The 21,003-nt window shown below is 40.9% G+C and overlaps 4 protein-coding genes across 18 annotated transcripts in view; 2 read left to right on the top strand and 2 right to left on the bottom strand.

Annotated features, from left to right (window-relative positions):
- Window positions 1–1,125: 1,125 nt before the first annotated feature.
- On the bottom strand, window positions 1,126–4,745 carry surf2 (surfeit 2). The gene is made up of 6 exons (XM_040053206.1): window positions 4,311–4,745; window positions 3,697–3,848; window positions 3,472–3,575; window positions 2,801–2,986; window positions 2,455–2,588; window positions 1,126–1,925 (listed from the first exon to the last, which is right to left on the bottom strand). The coding sequence occupies exons 1-6, from the start codon at window positions 4,383–4,385 to the stop codon at window positions 1,830–1,832; spliced, it is 747 nt and encodes a 248-aa protein (XP_039909140.1). The 5' UTR covers window positions 4,386–4,745; the 3' UTR covers window positions 1,126–1,829.
- A 277-nt stretch (window positions 4,746–5,022) lies between these two features.
- On the top strand, window positions 5,023–8,326 carry bbln (bublin coiled coil protein). The gene is made up of 2 exons (XM_040053207.1): window positions 5,023–5,337; window positions 6,116–8,326. The coding sequence occupies exons 1-2, from the start codon at window positions 5,259–5,261 to the stop codon at window positions 6,385–6,387; spliced, it is 351 nt and encodes a 116-aa protein (XP_039909141.1). The 5' UTR covers window positions 5,023–5,258; the 3' UTR covers window positions 6,388–8,326.
- A 199-nt stretch (window positions 8,327–8,525) lies between these two features.
- Window positions 8,526–17,299, bottom strand: ciz1a (cdkn1a interacting zinc finger protein 1a). Of its 2 annotated transcripts, none has more exons than XM_040053193.1 (16): window positions 17,093–17,299; window positions 16,436–16,668; window positions 14,708–14,835; window positions 14,339–14,562; window positions 13,877–13,997; window positions 13,619–13,706; window positions 13,252–13,364; window positions 12,880–12,959; window positions 12,539–12,745; window positions 11,349–11,479; window positions 11,086–11,176; window positions 10,899–11,003; window positions 10,501–10,623; window positions 10,308–10,380; window positions 10,078–10,199; window positions 8,526–9,855 (listed from the first exon to the last, which is right to left on the bottom strand). In XM_040053193.1, exons 2-16 carry the CDS (start codon window positions 16,585–16,587, stop codon window positions 9,382–9,384), a joined length of 2,232 nt encoding a protein of 743 aa, XP_039909127.1. In that variant the 5' UTR covers window positions 16,588–16,668; window positions 17,093–17,299; the 3' UTR covers window positions 8,526–9,381. The 2 variants fall into 2 exon arrangements, with proteins under 2 accessions (XP_039909127.1, XP_039909126.1); XM_040053192.1 differs by having other exon boundaries at window positions 17,125–17,299.
- Window positions 17,300–18,093: 794 nt separating this feature from the next.
- Window positions 18,094–21,003, top strand: part of dnm1a (dynamin 1a) — a 50,553-nt gene continuing 47,643 nt past the window's right edge. For 10 of the 14 annotated variants that reach the window (XM_040053188.1, XM_040053183.1, XM_040053185.1 and 7 more), the window contains exon 1: window positions 18,095–18,494. In XM_040053188.1, the coding sequence (XP_039909122.1) occupies window positions 18,334–18,494 (161 nt within the window). In that variant the 5' untranslated portion in view covers window positions 18,095–18,333. Of the gene's footprint in view, window positions 18,495–21,003 lie in introns of all 14 variants that reach the window. The other 4 variants (XM_040053182.1, XM_040053184.1, XM_040053189.1 and 1 more) reach the window with 2 other exon arrangements.

Raw genomic sequence — 21,003 nt, 5'->3', positions numbered from 1 at the left:
ACAATTATTAAGACTTCATTTAAATTGGTTGGTTTCCAGGCAAATGAACAAATGTTTTTGAGTTTGAGGCTTTAGCAAGGCAAATCCAGAACTTTAACGTTAACCTGCTTCATCCATTCAAAAACCAGCTTTGATGTGTGTTAGGGATCGTTGTCCAAATTTCAACTGTTTGGTTTTGAAGTGAAGTTGTTTGGAGGTAGTCCTTCTTCATTATTCCATCCACTTTGTGCAATGTACCAGTACCACTGGCCGCAAAACGGCCCCAGAGCACAATGCTACTATCAACATGCTTGACAGCTGGTACAGTCTTCTTAGTTTTGGAAGCTTCACCTTTACCCCTCTAAAATAAATCTTTGCAGGTTTTTTTGTTAAAGTAGTGACACATTTGAATAAGTTATATTAACATACAGTTGTCTGAACTGATGCTCCTCAAATCTGCAGTTGTTTAAAATGGCTTCAGGAGACCGTCCCAACTTGTGTAAATCTACAGCTATCCTTCTTAGACCTTAGACATTCCCATTGTTCTGAGTATTGGTTAAATCCAGTGAATGTCAAAGAAATCCTCCTTATTCAGATACTACCAGTTTTAGTCCATCATGATCACTAAACAGATGAACCTTTAGTACCACTTATTTCAATACTATTAACTGACTTTATGTATCTAATTGAGCCTGTATGTATACCCCTGTGTGGTATACAGCCCTATGTGGATTAGAGAAAATCCAAAACAAATTCGAACTTGTTTACCCAACTCAAGTCCTCGATGAATATATGTAAACTTCGGACCATGACTTTAGATGTACATGTAAGGTTCAAATTACTTTATTTACACTAAGATTACAGCAGATCAGCCATGCCTTCGACAAATCACAATAGCATCAGCCACTGAACAAAGGCACCATTTAAAGAAACAATCAGTTTCAATCAAGTTCTCTGAATTTCACTGTACGGACAATGGCTGACAGGCAGCTGTCCTGGCGAATGAGATCATATGCAAGAGACTTACGATTATGAATTTTCAACATCTTGGTGATAATACACCTGTGTGGCTCATCGATAACCAGATTCCCAACCTTCAGTACCACAGTACAGAGGGAAATTAACAATAAGACCCCTGATTCTTTGCTGTTAAATTTTGTAAAAACTCTAAAACTAAACTGTACATTAAATGAGATGGATTAATAAGCAATAGCTTATTGTGGTGCTCCATATAGAGCAACAACAGTCCATCATTGGTGAAGCTTATTGCAGCACTAGAACAAGATCTGTTCTCGCTTCCTTAAAAGTCATATAAAAAACTGAGAGCGGAAATGTTTCATTTTCCATCTTTAGCTGCAAATCTGTGTTGAAGAAAAGTTTGCATCCTCAGTGCACAACCAGTAAAATCAGATCTCGACGGTCAGATAAATCTCCGTTCTCGCGGAAAAGATGCAGATGTGTTGTGTGTAGTTGCTGAAGTTTGTCGTATGATATCAAGTTGGAAACCTAACAGAATAATTTGAAGCATTTTTTAGGTTAAAAATTGGAGTAAATGTTTTTTAAAAAAAGACAGACAGTTCTTGCAAATTCAAACAGAGTTATATTTTACACTAGTGCAGTTGAATGCAAACCAGAAAACACACCTTATCCAGTCCAAAGGAACTTTTAAACACATTTTCTATGCGTCATGTAAATCAGCCTTTGTTGGACCAGTGGAACTCAGGAACCAAAAACATCCTCGCGTAATAGATGTTGAAGGGTCACAGGCTGATTCTGACACAGGAATAACACTCCAAACTAGATGTCGTGGCAGGGTATATAAAAATACTCTTCATATGAGGGTTTGGATTTTACTTTCCATTTTGGGCTTTTCTGTGTTTCTTTTTCATTTTGCTTGATCTCCAGCTGCTATTTCTTTGTTTCTTATGAAATCCACCACCCTGAGCCTGAAAGAGAAAAAGACAAATAGCATAAACAGCATGAAAGCCTGGACCCATGCTGCCTCAACAGTTCAGGCTGGTGGTGGTGTAGGAAATTTTCTATGCACACTATGGGCCCCATAGGACAAATTAAGCACCACGCTAACCATGTCCACCCCTTTATGACCACAGTGTACCCATCTTCTGATGGCTGATTTCAGCAGGATAACAAACCACGTCACAAAGCTGCAATCATTTTAAACTGGTTTTCTGAACATGACAATGAGTTCACTGTACTCAAACCGCCTCCAAAGTCACCAGATGTCAACCCAACAGAGCATCTTTGGAACTTGGTTGACCAGAACATTCACATCACAAATGTGCAGCAACTATGTGATGCTATCATGTCAAGATGGACAAAAATCACTGAGGAAGGTTTCCGGCACATTGAGAATCTATACCATGAACAATTAAGGCCGTTCCAAAGGCAAAAGGGGAATAAACTCGGTAAGTGTACCTAATAAAGTGTCAGGCGAGTGTATATTATTCCACAGACCTTTTTGCGTTTCTGCACCGCCTGTTTTTCAACCTCCATTTCTTCATCCTCATCTGTCTGAAAGTCATCTTCCTCCTCTTTCCTTCCGTCCTCCATACTTTCTTCTGCTTGGTTTTTCAAAGTGAATATGGAGGCTGTGGACAAATACATGGTGTTACAGAGCAGTAAAACAGGCCCACTACAAGAGTTTCACTAATCTGTGTCGTTATATGTGGATTCAATGGAGAACCAGTCATGTAAAACTCGACAATTATCATGACTAATATTGGTTCTTCCGATGGACAGTGTGCTTCTCCTGAAATCAGTGGTCAAATGAATCTAATGTGTGTAGATGGGAGATACTGACGGGGGTAGAGGTCGCTCATGCTGTCCTCAGAGTCACTATGACCGTCATCACTGGATGAGGGTTCCCACGTGCTGCTTGAATGCTTGGAAGGGTTTCCTCGACCGCCCTCCTCTTCAGTGTTTCTGGGCCTTTTCTGCGTCAGTCTGGTTGGAACGAATTCAATCCCCTGCTTCACACATTCTTCATCTAGAGAAGGCATAAGGCAGTTGTGTTAGCCATCACATTCACAGTGTAACTATACAACAACCCATACCCTCAGTGTTTTATGCATACTCATATATCAAGTCTGTATTTACTGACATTTTCTCACCTTCTGATTATTTATTTATGTAACAAATGACAGATTGTGGTATTGTTTCCTTCCCGTTATGCAATTTAAACTTTGATTCTTTGCAGAAAAATAGAATTAGCCGAATCTTACTACTGTAAGCTCACCAAAAAAATAAATTAAAGAAATTGCCAAATATGTCAGACTACATTGGTCTGAGCAAATTAAGCACGATTGGTATCTGCAAAAAAGTGCTAACAAATGAATAAGCTCATCAGATAGCTTTGCTTTCCTTCCTGAGAGATGGCTTATCACACAAGAAGTCTGACTCCTGAGATGAGTAACATCCTGAATCTTTACACTACAGGAGAGGTGCACATGGAGAGATAAGTGATGCACTGACATTTAGAGAGGGCTTTCTTGAAGCGTTTTCCGTTGACGTGCCTTAAGACGTGGTGCGGCTGCCGGTTGAGATGCCGAAGGGTCAACTTACAGAAGAACTGATTGCTAGAGCACAAACAAAATACATACATTACATCAGAGGATCCACTTTGATCTATATGGCATCACAAAATTACTCAGCTGTAGTTACTAAAATCACTTGTTGGGCAAGCAAACATGTCCTTACGGTTGCTTTGTGCTTGGCACGATGTGTGGCTCATACTGGCTGTAGTTGAACTCTGCTGCAGCACTCAGTTTCTCATATTTCTTCCCCTCAGTGAACTTCTGCAGCTCGGCCAATTTGCAGGGAATCTCGTGGCCATTTAGAGTACATTTGATCTGAAAAAGTACAAAATCGAAGGTATGAATTGGGTGTTTTTATTGGCGTTAATGTTTTGGTCAGCAGAGGTCGGTGGATCAATCCACATATCGCTAGCATTGATACCAACACTGGTACTGACACGAGTGCAAAATGATCGATACTTTCTTTCTGTCCTCTAAGATCAGTATGTAGCTCATTGTGTTAAATTGATGATAATTCTTATCATAAATCACGACACGCTGCTCTCCTTGGGATAAGCTGCCTTTATAAGTTCCAAGTATTAGCGACACTGGCTCTGTATTAACTTGTTATCTGATCGACACAATAAATGGCAGTATTGCACACCGCTGTTGAGCACTCTTTAGCAATCACAACATCTGAACACCTGGCTCGTGCTAGATCAATTTGCAGGTTAGCATCACGTTCGACATGAGCTCACACGAAGTGCACGTGTGACGTGGAGAAATCTGCTCGCTAACCTTTTTACCGCCTGTGAGCTGAAGAAAGGGGTGATTCAGGAGGAACTCTCTTAGGTCCGCAGGTAACTCATCCATAGTTTAGAAACACTTCAAACCAGCTCGTTCAGCTTGTTGACGAAGACAAAGCTTCAACAAGGAAGCTCCCAACACGTGGGCTGACTGCGCAGACTCTGTCGTGTGATCTTGGCGCCATCCAGCGATCAAATCAAGTAAAACCCATCTTACACGAAGTTAGCCATTCACCTCTCTCATTTGGCATCAGGCGATCCTTTTATCGAACCACCGGTGTGATTAAACAAAAGCAGACAATTGTCTGCAAGAAATAATGTCCACGGTCCTTGATATACTCCCCTCCCCTTTTTGCTACCTTTAAGAAACTAAACCTTAATCGGCTTAAGTAAGATGACAACAGAGCCCAGTCAGCTGACTGCCACCATCTGACAGGTCTGAGAGCATTACGGAAGACAGACAGCCCACTCTGCTTGGATTTCATAAAACTACAGAGTAGCCGGCATATGAGCGCATGCGTGAGCTTTGAATGAAAGTTCATAAACCAGTAAAGTAGACACCTGTAAAAGTAAATAAAACTATTTTATAAATCTTCCTAGCATGGCTAGTTTAGCACATTTGTTTTACTCGACTAGTCACTAGAGACTGTGCACAGAGTGAGTCATCTCGCTTTGGAACCAAAACCACGCCCACATTTCTCCCACAATTCCCTGGTTCCGTAAACAAATATCGGAAGCTAGCTGTTTGAGGTGTCGTGCATACTGTGAATTAAAATCTGACGATAGAGCTAAAGTAGAACCCAGATAGCGCTGTTGGTGTTACTTGCAATTACATTACGTTTAGTAATGCTACTGAGCTAGCTGAATAGCATAACTGACGATATTTAAGGTTCCTACTGTTTAAGTACACGTGAATATAAATATATATATATATATAACAATGTCTGGACCAAATGGAGATCCAAACATCTCTCCGGACGATGGTATTATAAACGACGAAGATGATTTCGGCGAAGAAGGTAAAACAACAAAAGCTTTCATTGTAACTGATGTTAGCAATCATTAGAGCCGCTGGGCCACTCCAGTGATTGTTAGAACAAACACTAGTTACTTTTTGGTTAATTTTAATTACGTATGCGGGTATTTGTGGGCGTGATTTAGATTTATGTAAAAGTCCATCCTTAAAACTTTTGTATGAATCAATTGGGTAATTAGCAGCCATGTTCAATAAAATGAAGCAACTGTAAAGATTCATGGGCCAAAGTTCCTCCAAAACAATGTAGGACACTGAGAAGGTCATACAGAAAACAGTGACTTCTGCTTAAGAGGTTTCTAAAAACTGTTGAATCATGGGTTGCTTAGTGCTTCACAGACCTGCACAGAGTCAGAAAATTTTCAGAATAGGTGTCACAGTAACTACACTCAACATTCACCTTCATGTAAACATCCCTGCCTGACTAAACACCCCCACCAGTGCCTCTTCATGGCGGTTGTGTTGTCAAATAAATATAACTAAAGTGGTTTTCATATTTGCCTCATTTTCAGCTTTAGTTTTCTGTAATAACCTTGGTGATGAATACTGGACTGTTAAATTGCTGGTATGTTATTTTTTATTTAAAAGAAACAAACAAAAGGTAACTGAAGCCAAAAACGGTCAACTTTCATAGCATTATCCTGTCTTTCATTGATAACAATATAAATTAAATTTATATGATCAAAAACCGTTAAACTCTTTATTCAGTCGTTGCTCTTTAAATTGCCAAACAAAGCAAACTAACCTATGCTGCTCGTCCACAGAGTACTCTGCCATCAACAACATGCTAGATCAGATCAACTCTTACCTCGATGACCTGGAGGAGCGGAACGACGCTCTTAATGGCAAACTGCACGAACTGATGGAGTCAAATCGGCAAGCTCGACTGGAATTCAGAGCCCAGTTGTTGGCCCCCCCAAAGGAGGAGGATGTGGAGGAGCACTGTCCCACAGCAGATGGGGAGTCCTCCTCAACCAGCAAGGAGGACATAAACGAGGATAAAGAAGGCTTGCAAATGAATGACATGAATATTTAGATCAGGAGGTTAAATTAAGGAAAAAGCCGGGATAGAAATATTATGAAAGTTGACTCAACTCCTGAAAGCTGTCATTTGGACTAGTGACCCTTTATCTTCATAGTCGACGCTCACATCAGCAGGCGTGTGCGATAGATTACATCTCCTCTTTTGCAGAGCTCATTCCGGTTTCTCCTTTGGCAATGTGCCGATGTAACTAACCTCAAACAGCTTCTCATGCAAGCTGGATGTTACATCAACTTCTTTAATTTCACTGCAGACTTTATAAATCTAAAGCCAGATGTGCCGCTTTGTATTGGGAAGAAAAGGCTCAGGATTATGTGGGAGGTCACAATGCTAAGTCCTAAAGCAAGAAAACGACTAAATATATATATTTTTAAAGTTGGTATTAAAACATAGTCTTTGATAAACAAGGTTCAAACTACAAGATCAACCTTAAATCTTTCCAGATTCTGGACCTAAGTATTGTTTTGATACAGATGTCATATCAACAACTTCTCAAGCATTTGAGTCAGTCCTTGTTAAACAGAAAGACTCAACTTCCTCAATTGTTTCATCGCATTATTAGCTTTGCAATTCCTATACCTTCCCAAAAAGTAAATAGGAAGCATTGGACACTCATATGTATTATGCTTGTTGTGCATCCTAACTGTAAACGCTGTGCTGTGTTCAGTGTCTGTTAAGTGTTTGCTGTAAAATCAAAAAAACGAAACGTTGGAATTATGAGACATTTTTAATATAAATTAAGATGACTCCCAAACAGAAAACAAACATCCAAAAATACAATAAACTTCCAGCAGTTAGAAAACATCACCAGTTTGTTCATCTCAATTTGTCAGTAGCTGAATAAAAATACAATAAGAAACGTACAGCTTTGTTTGAAGTCGTCCTTTACATGCCCTTTTTTGCCTCTCCGTTCTGTTTCGGAGTTTAAAAGCACAGATTAGATCACGTCTCCTTCATTCAGAGAGAATACAACACTAATCATGTGACAGTCGCTGACGTGACTACAAGGGTTGCTACGTGTGTCAGTCAGTCCTCTGTGGTTGATAATAGGTTTCTCTAAAACACAGGGTGAAATGTTTCCAGAGCAGAGCGCTGGTTATGATGAAGGAAGTGGTGCTTCCTGTTTCACCCTCACCTGTGAGTAACACCTCTGGATAATCTACAGGACTCTTTGCTACATTTTAATTGATAGTTTTGTACTATCGCCCAACTGTGTTTCTACTCTTGGTACAGCAACTAAAATAAAACGATGGTAAACTGGAGTCAAATAAGCACCAACTTAAAACAATGACATTGGGCTGTGAATGCTTTTAAAAAGGATGAGTGGAAAACAATTTTTTTTAATCTAAATGTAGCCTGCGCCATCGATTCTGACCTGGAAGCGACAGCACAGCGTTTAAACTGAAAAACAAGATGTAGACAAAGTGCATGCAGCCTTATGCAAACAAGAAGAATCGTCATTTAGATTAAGTGCCTTACTGCTAAAAGAGAAGCCCTTTATTTTTGGCTGCTGACGGCCTTTTAAAAATACACATACTCTTCACCAGACTATATTTTGACGACAGTGCTTTCAGTGTCAAGGGAACCACTGCTGACTGCCTTGTTCTTTTTGTTGCCCAAAACATAATCAGCAACATCAAATTAAACCCAAAATCCCAGCCATTCATAAAAAAAGAAGATAAAATGCTGTGAACCAGGCTGCGATCAGATTCAAGATTCAGCTTTTTTTCTTCGCTCAGTCCATGTGCCACTAAGACCTGTTTGTTTTAAGACAAATGTTGACACCTGCTCAAGTATGCAGCGTGCTTACATTCTACATTTCACCATGTGCTATGTGTGATTGGCCAGTGTCTCCACTTTACCATCAGTCCAGTCTTTTATACTGGTAGGTTGTACTAACCATCAGTCACCTAGTTAGCCAGAGAATTAGCGCGAAAAAAAAAAGAGACAGAAAGAGAAAAGCTGGTAATGAGCCATCTAAGACTCCCGATTCTTGAGGACAACAGGGTGGAAAATTAGCACTTTAGCGAGCAGTCTTAATTTTAAATGTCACTGGAGGAATTCAGCTTAGGAAGAAAAGAGTAAAAACCAAAACAAAACCATGGATTTGTCTATATCTGCAAATTTGATTGTATATTAAAACTTGCATTTAGCTTTCTTTTTTTTTTTTTGCAACCAAGCAGCATTTCCTAATTCCAAACTACATCCTTCATGTATACAGTAAAAGTCACAATACTCTTTGTTTTTTTAGTTAGTATGCAAACAACACTATGTGCAGTTTTAATTCAGCACAGCAAATATTAGGTTTTAAATAATACAATGTCTGAACCAAAGCACAGATTTGGAATGATAGAATAAAGCCAATTAAACTTCAATGGGACCATGGGCCATTATATCCAAAGATATATACATTTTATATATATTTTCCTGTCACCTGTTGAAGCAACAGCCTCTCTATGAATTTCTGTAGTAGTGTGACTACACAAATAAGCACAATCTGCTTAGTTGCAGTTTTCCAGAGACCAAAGTACGGGAATCAGTTCAAAGAGGGCATCAAATACAAGGATGTTCTCGTTGTTAAAAAAAAAAAAAAAAAAAAGGAGGAAAAAAAAAAAGGTCTATTTAGTTATTCTGATTATACTGATACTAAACACAAAGGCTTTGAGTTCAATATCTACTTCATCTTTTTAGTTTTGACTAGATGACTTTATAATAATGTGCAATCTGATAGTGATGGCTGACGCTGGCCCACATTTTCCAACTGAAAGCCAAAATTAAGAGCTTCGCCCGCAATTGTGTTAATTTCACACCCTGGGAGAGCGATTCACATGAGAAGTCCTGTTCTCTGTGCATTTAATTCCAACTTTCCAGTGCGGTGAGGAGCTCGACCGCCAACTCCTTGGTCTCTGTTCCATGGAAGCACCTCTTTAGTCACATCCTGTCAGTGGTTGTGATTGTACTTGTTTCTTTTCTGTGCACATCATTTCCTCATCGCCTGTTTGCCGCCCTTCCCGACCTGCGTCTGGGTGCTTTCCCCGTCCCAATCTTTTTCCCCTGGGTTGCAGGGGCTCCCCTCTCCTCCAACTCTTCAGTGGCATCCTCTGCAGTGGCTGACGGCTCAGAGTCCATGTCCACACTACTGCTGGCGGGCACCTCAGCAGGGGATGTGTCCATGTTGCTAGTGATGGTTGCTGAGGTGGTAGACAAGTCCTCTGAGGTTGCCTCAGGTTCGGCCGGCTTTCCCTTTTCCTCGCCCCGTATCTGCATTTTAAGTTGGGTGAGAGTGACAACGGGCTGCAAGGATTTAAGGTTCGTCACTAAATCTGTGTCATCAGAGAGTAGATTTTTATCCGAACAGTCTGAGGCAGTTTCATTTATGTGCATGAGCCCGTCAGCAGGTTGGACAGATTCTCTCGAATCTTCAGCATCTTCACCTTTTCGACTCACCAAGGCTTTGTACCTCTGTGGTGGGAAAGAAACCCAGCATAAAAATACTGGATTATGCCTCTAGATATACACTCATCCAGCTTGTTTCCCCGGGAGATTAATGTACACACTGGCCTTTTAAGAGCTCACGTATGCCTAGATTAAGGCTGGAGTTATGCAATTAAAAAAAATTCAAAACACAACTGAATGCAAATAGTAATGTTGTTATCTTTAAGCTTAAAACTTAAACCGACAAACCTTAAGATTCTCAAAGTGCTGCAGTGATTTGCAGTGGCCGTGCAGGGCAGAAGACTCAAAGTTGTAAAACTTGTTGCAAAGCTTGCAGATAAAACCTGCGACTGGAACTAAAAAACTGGACCCTGTGACAAAGGAAATGAGAAACTAAACATCACAAAGATACTAAATATCAGAGAAGAGAAAGCAGGAGTGGAAAAAAAAACAAAAAAACACAGGAGTGCCTCTCTCACCATAGACTGTGTCAGGGTCATACTGCTCATCACTGGACACGTCAGTCGCTTCTTTAAGGGAGGACCAGCCGTCCTGCATCAGTGAAATGTGTTACTGCAGAGATTCTCTTAAACCAGTTCTGAACCAAGGGTTGTACATTTGCCAATCACCTCACTGAAGGAAATCACCAACAATAATTTATATGCAGCTCACCTCTCCATCTCCTTGATTACTCAATCCTTTCTCCTCCTCAGTCCCCTCCTCTGTTTCTAATGAAAAACCTTCTGTGCCCAATGAAGCAAGTTTGGCGAAGGCCTCACAATCCTTTTCCTGGAGCTAGAAACGAGAAAACTGAAGTGAGAATTTTACCTCATCTATGTATACAAACTCGATTAGTCTCTATATAGTTGTGAATATAAATAGTTGTGAATATAAATGTATTGTATCTGGCAAAAGAAGCTTTTCTTTACTGGAACACTGGTGATTTTCCTTTGGGGAGGTCAAAACCTCTCTCATGTGTGCCAAAATTTTCTAAATAAAGAAACATCTTTTCCTCTAGGGAAAACATTTGTTGATGTGTAAAAGAAAGAACAAAAGGATTTCTTTCCCACCTTCTGTCTGTGCTCCTGGGACTGCAAGTGCTCCAAAAACATCTGGGAGTTCTTGAAGTGTTTCTTGCAGATGGCACAGGAGGACATGTCTGTTTTACTGGCAAGCTGAGGACATGGAGCAGAGCATTTTCAACACTACTCAAAATATTTTCTAATATTTCTTGAACTTTACTTTTGCGCTATGTACCTTGTGTTCCTCTGTGCGACGGTGGTCGGCGATGCTACTCGTGAAGTGTGTGAGACAGGTGGCACACCAACGCTTCAAGTCTTTCTTCTCCCTGCAATGAACACAGGACATCCTTCGTAAGGGTCGCCCTCTACGTTCAAACTTAATATGACACACAGGAGGAAGGAGGTGGTCTCTGAAGGGGTTTAATTAAAACATGTACAAATATGCCACACCTTTTAAAGCTGCTATGCTTTTCATAAAGAAATCTGCAAATAACTGACCCATCTTTGTTTGCTCCCTGTAGAGACTCCTGCACCCGAGGCAGCAGGGTGACGAGGCAGGCATTGCTCATGTGTTGGATCTCCATCATCCTCTGCTGGTGGGAAATGCTGTTCATATGACTCCTGAAGTTCTAGCACAGAAAGGGAAGAACATTAATGACAAAAGAGTGGAGTTAAAATATTATTATTAATGCTCACCTAGAGCTGGGCGATATAAGATTTTTTCATATCACAATATGTTTTTTTCCATTTCAGGCGATAACGATATATATCACGATATAAGCCAAATAACTATATTTGTAAGATTTAAATGTGCCGTTGCTCACAAGTAAAATGTGAAATAATCAGCAGCTTGTTTTGATTTAAATATTTATTTCCCATAATAAGTTCAACAGGGTAGATGTACTTAAGGAACATGAGACTTTTTCAGATAAATAAAGGCAAATATTGCAAACTACACAAAAGGCAGCCGCTAAAGCGTTTAAGTTTCAAAATAGAACAAACGAAACAGACTACTAAATTGTCAATTCCACTTAGAAACAAAATATTAATTCTAAAAATAAATCTTAGTTTTTTTTACAGAAAATTAGACAAAATTGACTAACTTTTGTCAATATCAAATAAACTGAGAACTAAAAGGAAATTCTCAATCTCTCCTTGTTGTATAGCTGAGCTTTTCAAACAGTTTTAACAGTTACTTTAGTCTGACAAAAGCCGAATGACGAATTAGCTTTCGGCACAATTTACAGTGCGCGCTACTCTGTTTTTTGTCAGACTTGAAATAGCTGAAATACCTTCACACTACGGAACTTCTATGGCTCTTCCGTTCGACAATCTCTCCGGCATTGGAACCATCATCTGTTTTCTCTTCGGTAACCTTCGGTCACACTCGGTTGATTTTTCTCTAGTCGGCACACTCATTTCCTCCATTACCGCTGGCTGCTTCCCAAACAAATACACATGTGCGGCACGTAACAAGTCACGTGACGTGACGCTGCAGCTGTGATTGGTTCGGCTCTGCGCTACTTAATTTGGATTGGCTGTTGTTCTTTTTCTTTTTTTTTTTTTAAAGGAGGACAAGAGAGATGAGGCCTATCGCAATAGTTTAACTTTTCTATCAAGGAAAAGTTATTTCGCAATACATATCGTTATCGTTCTATCGCCCAGCTCTATGCTCACCATTAACCTACTTGCTGGTTGTGGCAGGTGGTGCTGCAAAGATAACAGTAGAACTTGCTGGAGCCCTCTGCCACACCCTCCTCCTCTTCATCCTGGCTCTCAGGCAAAGCTACTGGGGCATCTTTGCTCTGTGAAGTTTCCTCTGCTGGTAAATTAGCCTGCCGGTCACCCTCACTAGGCCTGCCAGAGGGGGACGGGGCTGACGAACAGCTATGCAGCTACAAAGAAGAACCACGAGTGTTGAACTTTTATGAAAAATGTATAAAAATCAACAAGACTTTAGTTCTTTAGGTACATGAAAAACAATATGTTCTCTATGACCTGAACATCAAAAACAAAAGGCTCCTCTCACCTCACCAACTTTGGTCTCCTCGAGTGCGTCGACAATGTCTGACCCTGTTCGGGAGCCACTTTCTTCCAGAGCGATGCAGTCTTGTGATAAAGAGACACCCAATAAGAGCTCACCTCGAAAGACCCCAACAATAACACAGAGTACTGTGTAAAGGTCTTGAATCACCCCTCATTTCTTTATATTTTGGTCAGGAAATGAGTGCAGTATTTTAACTGAAACGTGTACATATAGTCATGAAAATGCAGTATATAAGGCAAGAACAGAGTTTGTACAACTCTAATGAGCCTGAAAGTCAATATTTGGTTTGAAAACTTTTATTCTTGAACACAGCCTGAACCCTCTTAGGAAGCTCTCTTGTAATTTCTTTTTTACCTTCAGGGTGGACATCCTCTGTGTTGTTGCTACACTCCGAGGAAAGAGCTTCCCCATCTATGTTTGCCATAGTGACGGCCTCGGCAGCTCCCTGTTCTGTGGGCTTCTCCAACCTGAGAAGACAAGAAAAAAAACATTTCTGTTTAGCAAAGTTTCACCATTTTTTTAATGCTATGAATTTCAAATAACTGAGTAAGAAAAAGAACACATTTATAAATTTGTTTTTTGCCTTCTTAAAACCGGTGAGAGGAAAAAAACAAAACCCATTTCTTTCCTTTTTTTGGTCAAATACAAGAAATTACATTTTCCAGAAATAGAGAGTGCAGTTTTCTAATACAGCTAGCAGCAATAAACAGGCTTTCCCCACCATTCTGTCCTCTTTTTCTTCACTGCAGGTTCTTCAAGTTGCTCCTCAGATAGTTGTGTTGGCCCATCCAGTCCTCCCGTAGCACCATCTGTGGGTGAAAAACACAAACCAAAGGGAAAAACAAAATATTTAACTCTGATATTCTTCAAGTACTTTGTACAAAAAGTTTAAATTCACATGGCATTTAGCTAACACTATACCTCAGCTTCCATCCTAACTAATTACTATGTTTCTGATATGGGTGAATTGCAGCTCTACCTGCTTGAGTCTTGCCATTAGCTCCAGTGGTACTGCTAGCTGCTGCTGGTTGCTCATCTGAGCTCCCTGCTGCCATCTGCTCACTGTCCCGCTTACGATCTGGCTGTCGATTTGCAGCATCCTACTCACAGAGACAGATCACATGAAAACTAGAAAATAATGATCCATCGTAGCCGAAAAACTTTATCTACGCAGTTTTTTTGAGGGATACATTCCTGAAACATTATGTAAATATGTGCACTGACTCTATAGTGCACCTACTTATTTGTTGAGAATAAATGGAAATCCTGATTCTTATCATTTGTCATACATTCACACTGCTTACAACAAAGATAATTACACTAACACAAATAATCAAAAACATGCCGTACTGTCCAAGCCTGATCACTCGGATGGTAATCTGAGCTCACTCAAAAACCCACACAATGGACACAGTAACTGCAATAGCGCTGTTATAAATACCGCGGAAAACGAAGAGGAGGCAGAGGATGCTGAGGAGGTGGTGGTGTTGTTGTTGTTGTTGAAGTAGCGGGGATGTGGGTGGAAGGGTCGTGCAGCTGGGAAACCCATGATGGGAGACTTGATAGCCATGCTCATGGGAACCGGCCCGAGCAGGGACGACCTGTTCCCTGCTGTGAAGAACTGCCGAAACTGCTGCCCACCCATCCCAAAGCCCCGCATGTTACCTGCACGCAAGTACAACAAGAAAGGAAATTACTATAAGGGCTTGCTTTAAATAAAAAACAATATACATGAAAATGTCACGTGACATCTTCTGCTCTTTGAGATTTCCAGGTATTGCCATTTTTATGCTATTCACTCACACCGTACCCTGCATCTGCTGCATCAGTAAAGCACCCTGCAGCATGGGATTGGGGGCGATGATGGTCGTCTGCGAGGCATGGCTCAGGTTGACCATCCGGGGAGGGGGTGCTGTCTGGGGGGCAACAGGAATGGTTCTAGGAAAGAAATACACACAAGAAAGTAACATGTCTTATTATTTAAAAATTCACATCCTCACTCAAATCTGCAGCTAAAGGCAGAGCGTCTGGGGTAAATGACAAATCCATCAGAGCCATGGAAATGTTTTCCGCCTTCTTAACAACCTGAGAATTTATTTTACATGCATCCATCATACTAAAGCTGGCTTGACAGATTTTGCTGCCACCTTCGCTTATTCTCAGAATAAAGATGAGGAAAGAGAAGAAAATATTGTAGTTTAAGTGAGGATTAAAAACTGAGAAATAAAAAGCTTCCTTCAAAAAAAGGTTGGGACCAAAAAAAAATATAAATATATATATATATATATATATATATATATGTGAACATAATTTGCTTATTGTTTAAAACCCACATCTTATGGATAACTGCAGAAAGACAACATAAATAATGTTGAAAATGAGAAACTATGTTGTTTTTTGAAGAATACGTGCTCTTAGTTTGATGTGTAGTGTAAAAGCCAAGTGCTTGAACATCTCATAATTAATTACATTAAGTAGCAACACGCCTGGATATAACCAGTCTTTCATCTACAGTAAACAATATCATTAAAAAATTCTGAGAATCAGCCTAGCAAGATGGAGCACCGTTGCCTCACAGCAAGAAGGTCCTGGTTTTGAATCATGTGGTGACTTGTCCAAGGTGTACCCCTTCTCTCGCCCTATGAGAGCTAGGATAGGCTCCAGCTCTCTCCAGCACCCGAGAATCAAAGACAATTTCCATGTGCAATTGACTAGGCTAAAAACCAGTATTAACGGCCACAATCTTCAGAGTCTGGACTCAAAACAGACGCGATTATGTAGTAGAATCACTGCTTAAGCTCACAAACACTTGTGAAAACCACTGCCGATGAGAAACGTCTGCTGCTGAATTGACCAAATGCAATTTAAAACCTCACAATTTAAAGGGAAAAAAAAACCAAAACAACAACAACAACATATATTTATGAAAAAAGATCCAAAATTATCAATGCCTTCTCTGAGCACCAGCTGACTTAACAGGAGACAAACAATACCAAACAATCTGCGGCAAGGTTTAGCAGGAAGTGTCTGGATGCTAAGATTTACACACAGAGGCGAATTCTTTATACACATTACTGACATCAAGTTAAATTTAAGCAGATATATACCGGTATATATATTTTAAAGGCTTATTTATATATGACAGCTTTATCGCCTTTATATGGCTTTCAAATCGGTGCACTGCGTTACAGTGAACAAGTAATTAGATTACCTGTTACCTGTAATGAGATTATAGGCTGGTTGACTGTGGAAGATGCCATAACAAATGTGATGTGATTTTGTGTTATTGGTCTGAGGTCAGAAATCCTGCAGCAAACGCTTTATATAACGTGTAAAAGAGGGATAATAACACATAACCTTTGAGTAATCTAGATAACAATGGAAGGCAGCAGTCAAAATAAACATCAAATACTGTCAGACCACTAATTAAATATCTGAAATGATGAATGTAGCCGTAACAGGTGTTGGGACGGGCAGTTAGCATACAGGTCATCCAGAGGGCCTTACATTATCCCCGGTCTTGAGTTAACAGCCTTACCGGGGTGTCTGGTGGTGATGGGCCACATGGTGTCCGGGAGGCGGCTGCGGCGGGGGAGGCGGAGGCTGCTGCTGCTGGAAAAGTTGCTGTAGTTGCCTCAGTTGCTGGTGAAACTGTTGCTGTTGCTGCTGATGGATGTGCGGATTGAACATCACGGGCTCTGATTTAATCCGTTACGTTGCAACGAGTTGTCAGAGCCGTCAATGTGTGGCACCTCTTAGGACAGAGGATCTCTTGTTGGGAGGAAGAAAAACGTGATTACTTGCTCTGCTATCAGACCAACTATTTGTTGTTAAGGCACACTTAATGACAGTGCGCACCTCCTGTGAGACAACAGGTCGCTCTCATATTTCATTATGACAACTAGCTAGCGTTAGCATAGGAGCTAACAATAATGAACTTTTTTATTTGCTAAGTTTACTTTCATTTCCTCCACCATCCCGCTTCATACAGATAGCCGCATGTTAGCCGCTACGCTGTCAGAGAAAGCAGAATGGTACTCTAAATATGCCCACAATATCGAGCCTATGTTGATAACTGAACTGTAGCTACACCTTCCATAAAATGAACGAAGCTAACGCTACATTAGCCATAGCCGCTCAGTCACTGAACCAAACAAGTTAGCTTAGCATAGCATTCAACTAACTCAAGACAAACCTCTCCTGTAGGGACTGCTTTGTCGTATTTACCTTCCTACAGCTGCCCCCAGAGACGTAAACCTCGCCGGGTGTTAATTGTCAACGTAAAACCAAACCGAAGAGTTAAACACTCGCTCTTTACAGCAACGGTGCAACTTGCACAAAAACTGAAGCCATAACCTCTGATCAAACCGGTGGACCGTGTCACCCCCTAATGGCTGCCTGGAGAACCGAAAACGCATGATGGACGTAGAATGACCAGGCTTCGAAATGTCGTTTTTAATACATTTATTTGTTGTTGTTGTTGTTGTTGTTTTATACTCTACAGTTATTATTTTATCTATTAGCTAATGCGACATAGTTAATAAAAATAAAGCTTTTTAGAGGTGAACATTAAATAGCAGAATACAACTTAGCACCTGTGGCACTGTTTACATTACTGTATACTGTCATGTTGGTTGTAGGTTGAGCTCGTTATGTTTTTCAATCTAGCTATGTTGCAAATGACCACCGCTGAAAATTAATTTCTATAGGACAGTGTTTGCCTAGTCTTTCACTCTTTGTTTTTGGCTCTTGTTCTTCTAATATGTGTTTATGCAGTCATGTGTTTGTGTGTTTAATTGTGTAAACATATACTTAATAATGTGTGATTTTAACCAACCACTGAAGCATTTTGTAACTGTATGTTAAAAAGAGCTGCACAAATAAAGTTGTTGTTATTATTATTATCATTATATTTAATAAAGTATCAAAAAATAAGGTAATAAAATGTACATTTTCATAATTGAAACTGAGAGCAAATCACAAATTTAAACACAACATAAATATAAAAGGGCATTCCAATTCGCTCAGGTGAGTTAAAAAAATATTTATTTTAATATGAAAAATACTCTGTTTTTTTTTTTTTGTTTTCAAATTGCAAATTATTTATGCGAGAGAAATCTACCAGTGTCACCACCTAGCGGTGGGTGTGGAGTACTGCAGGGATCTCCTGGTAAAATACAAGAGCTCATCCTCCTCCTCCCCCCCCTGCGGTGCTTGGAGAGGAGAGTGTTGGAGAGAGTGCTGGCTTGAGATGATCTGACACACCGAAGAGCACCGTAAATGAGGAAGCAGAGCGAGAAGTGAGCCGGTGAGTGCGCGCAGACTAGAACGCCCTCTGAACGCTCTGAGGGGGGTGAGGAGGGGCGCAGAGGAAGATAAAGCCATAGATCCGTCCCTGTTCTGTCAAGGAAGCTAGCCCATCATCCTCTCGCAAAGATGGGGAACCGGGGAATGGAGGATTTGATTCCTCTGGTGAACCGCATGCAGGATGCTTTCTCGGCCATTGGGCAAAACGCAAACCTGGACCTGCCGCAGATCGCCGTGGTGGGAGGACAGAGCGCCGGGAAGAGCTCGGTGCTGGAGAACTTCGTCGGGAAGTAAGTAGGCTTTTCCAGGCTGTAGTGGATGCTGGCGCGCCTCCGGTGCACCGCGCAAGAAGGAGCTCTTACATCTAAGTCCCCATCCCCCCCGGCCAGGTTTAAATACACAAAGCCTTCACTTAGACCCGAAAGCTTCAAATTAAACGCGCATTCAACGCACTTTCTGTCGTTTCAAAGCCTCGAGCACACCGTGAGGCAGATTATTTTGTTAGGCCTTCATAAATCCCCAGAGTAGTTTATCTGTTAACTACCTTGTGATGCATTCAAGAACCACATATTCAAGTTACAATGACTTATTATGATCTTGTTATGATCCCCGTGCTTGATATAAGTTTTCAAACGTGCCCGCTTTGTTGTTGAACGACTTCGGTTAAAGGAAAATTTTCATTGTAAATCCACTGACATCTGTGACAAAGGCAGGGTTAGTTTGGAAGCTGACTTCCTGTGCAGCATGCACTGTCACAGCTTGCTTGGTGGAGGTGTTGTTTCTGTAGCAAGGCTCCCATTTTGTTGCCCAAAGGCTAGTTAATCCTGAGCAGGGAAGGGTGCAGGATGATGCCCGCTGTGTGTATGTGTCAGTGAAGAGGCTTTAGCCTCGCAAACATGCAAGGCTTTTTCATTCTGCCACAACTGCTGTGCTGATGATACAAAACACAGGAAGGGAACAGAATCTGGAGTATGCAAGGCTGCTGTGTGACCTTGCGCACACACACACACACACACACACACACACACACACACACACACACACACACACACACACACACACACACACACACACACACAGAATGAGAGTCCACCTGAGCTTTGAGCCCTTCCAGCTCAGCTCATCCATCTGTCTGCCCGTGCTTATAATGCTGTAAATGAAGAGCTTACTGCATGCAGACAGCACTGATGGTGCTTCTATCTGTCAGTCTGCTCCTGCTTTCTTGTATTTCGCTGGATCTGAAGATTTTTTTTAATGGGTTCAAAGATGCGCCCCATACACACACATACACTGTGTGATTCAGCAGTATTTCCTGCTTAAGCAAGGGCATAGTGTATGCACACTGTGGCTCCGAGCCAGCTCACCCCAACATTCAAACAGGCCTTGGTATTCCAAGACAAAATACCATCTATCCCACTGGACACAGAAGGAAAGGATCCATCTGTTAGGCATAGCTCTGTAGGTCTACCTAGTTCACCACATGGGCTCTATAATCCCCATCTTAAATGGTAGTAGGTGAGGCTGACCTGCTGTTTACCTGTAAGTGTACTCTACACCGTACCTGCTGTAAAAATAAAGGAATTCATTACAAAAACGTTCAGATGTTTCTGAATAAAGGTGAGAACTTGCAGTTATATATGGAGATTACAGTTGTAACACTAAAATAACAGTACAAAAGCAACCGGTGCTGACACTAGTATACTGCAAAGCATCGACAGCTATTCTACACAACACAATACAACAAGAAACCGCTGCTGTAGATTATAGTAAGTGCACTGTTTGAATGAACATTTTATTTCTGGCAAATCTACCTGCAAACTTTGCTCAAAATTCAGAATAAAAGTCTGGAATGAAAAGCACATTAAGTTAAAGTGAGCTAAACATTCATATCTGCTACTGGCATCTTATTACTAATGTAACTCCTCGCTTTTGAGCCTTTTTATTCCCAGTAATAGCTATTAAATTGATCTCTTCACCCTCACAATTGGACCACGCTGTGCTGCACTCACGCATCTGTTGTCATAGAAACAGCTTTGCGCCTTATTATGCTGTTTTACCCAAAGGAGCAATGGTTTAGACAAATGATGAGATTTTAAACTTTATTACACAAAGGTGGTGGATTTCAATGCCAAGCGGGTGATTTGTAGGAACTGCGGTCTTTGGCGTCTCGTGAAAATTTGTGGCCTGCTGCGTCTTTGGGCTGCCAGCTTTCCTCGTCCAGCTGCAGTGACGTAGCTCAGGCTCTCCCATCCTCCTGATCGTCCTCTGCTTCACCTCCCCCACTGACCCATCGTGTTTTCTGACTAAACACATTTTTTCAATACGCTGCATTTACACGTGCCACAGCTTCTCTTTTTTCTATTTCCCCGTCTCTAATAGTGAATTGTGTTGGTGCCTTGCAGAAAGTCCAGCTTTCATTAAACTGCTTCTATTTCATAATTCTTATGTCAATAAAAACAAACAGGGTGCTATTGATTTTATTCCTGGTTCAAACTGCCGAACCCCACCTCCAATGTGTCTTTTATGGTTATCTCAGACAGCCAATAACAACATACAGAAAACTGCTGCATCAGTTTAATGGCTGTTTACAGCTTGTCTGTTGCTCAGCTGAACTGGATGTCATTTTAGGGGGAAAGAGAGAACAGGAATGGGAGATAGATAAGTGAACAGGTTCATTCGGCCCTTGTGATCGTAAACAAACAGCTTTTTCTATGTAGCTGTTAAAGGATTTAGGTTAAAACTAACAACTACACAGTTAAAGAAATGCTTTCAAAAAGGGTTTGAGAGACAGTTTTCCTC

The sequence above is a fragment of the Simochromis diagramma genome, unplaced genomic scaffold, assembly GCF_900408965.1.
Source record: "Simochromis diagramma unplaced genomic scaffold, fSimDia1.1 OVJJ01000596.1, whole genome shotgun sequence".
In the NCBI taxonomy this organism is placed as follows: domain Eukaryota; kingdom Metazoa; phylum Chordata; class Actinopteri; order Cichliformes; family Cichlidae; genus Simochromis; species Simochromis diagramma.
The sequence above is the reverse complement of the archived record's forward strand: the minus strand, read 5'-3'. Positions and strand labels throughout refer to the sequence as shown.

What these genes read in the sequence shown, in the direction of transcription:
- ciz1a (XM_040053193.1), bottom strand. Translation starts at nt 16,587, where the DNA reads ATGTTCAATCCGCACATCCATCAGCAGCAACAGCAACAGTTTCACCAG. An exon ending in GTAATCAAGGAGATGGAGAG is followed by an intron (nt 10,381 to 10,500) that starts GTGAGCTGCATA and finishes TCACTGATGCAG; the next exon opens with GACGGCTGGTCCTCCCTTAA. An exon ending in TGACCCTGACACAGTCTATG is followed by an intron (nt 10,200 to 10,307) that starts GTGAGAGAGGCA and finishes CCTTTGTCACAG; the next exon opens with GGTCCAGTTTTTTAGTTCCA.
- surf2 (XM_040053206.1), bottom strand. Translation starts at nt 4,385, where the DNA reads ATGGATGAGTTACCTGCGGACCTAAGAGAGTTCCTCCTGAATCACCCC. An exon ending in CATGAGCGACCTCTACCCCC is followed by an intron (nt 2,589 to 2,800) that starts GTCAGTATCTCC and finishes ATTTGTCCACAG; the next exon opens with CCTCCATATTCACTTTGAAA. An exon ending in CGGTGCAGAAACGCAAAAAG is followed by an intron (nt 1,926 to 2,454) that starts GTCTGTGGAATA and finishes TTTCTCTTTCAG; the next exon opens with GCTCAGGGTGGTGGATTTCA.
- bbln (XM_040053207.1), top strand. Translation starts at nt 5,259, where the DNA reads ATGTCTGGACCAAATGGAGATCCAAACATCTCTCCGGACGATGGTATT. An exon ending in AGATGATTTCGGCGAAGAAG is followed by an intron (nt 5,338 to 6,115) that starts GTAAAACAACAA and finishes GCTCGTCCACAG; the next exon opens with AGTACTCTGCCATCAACAAC.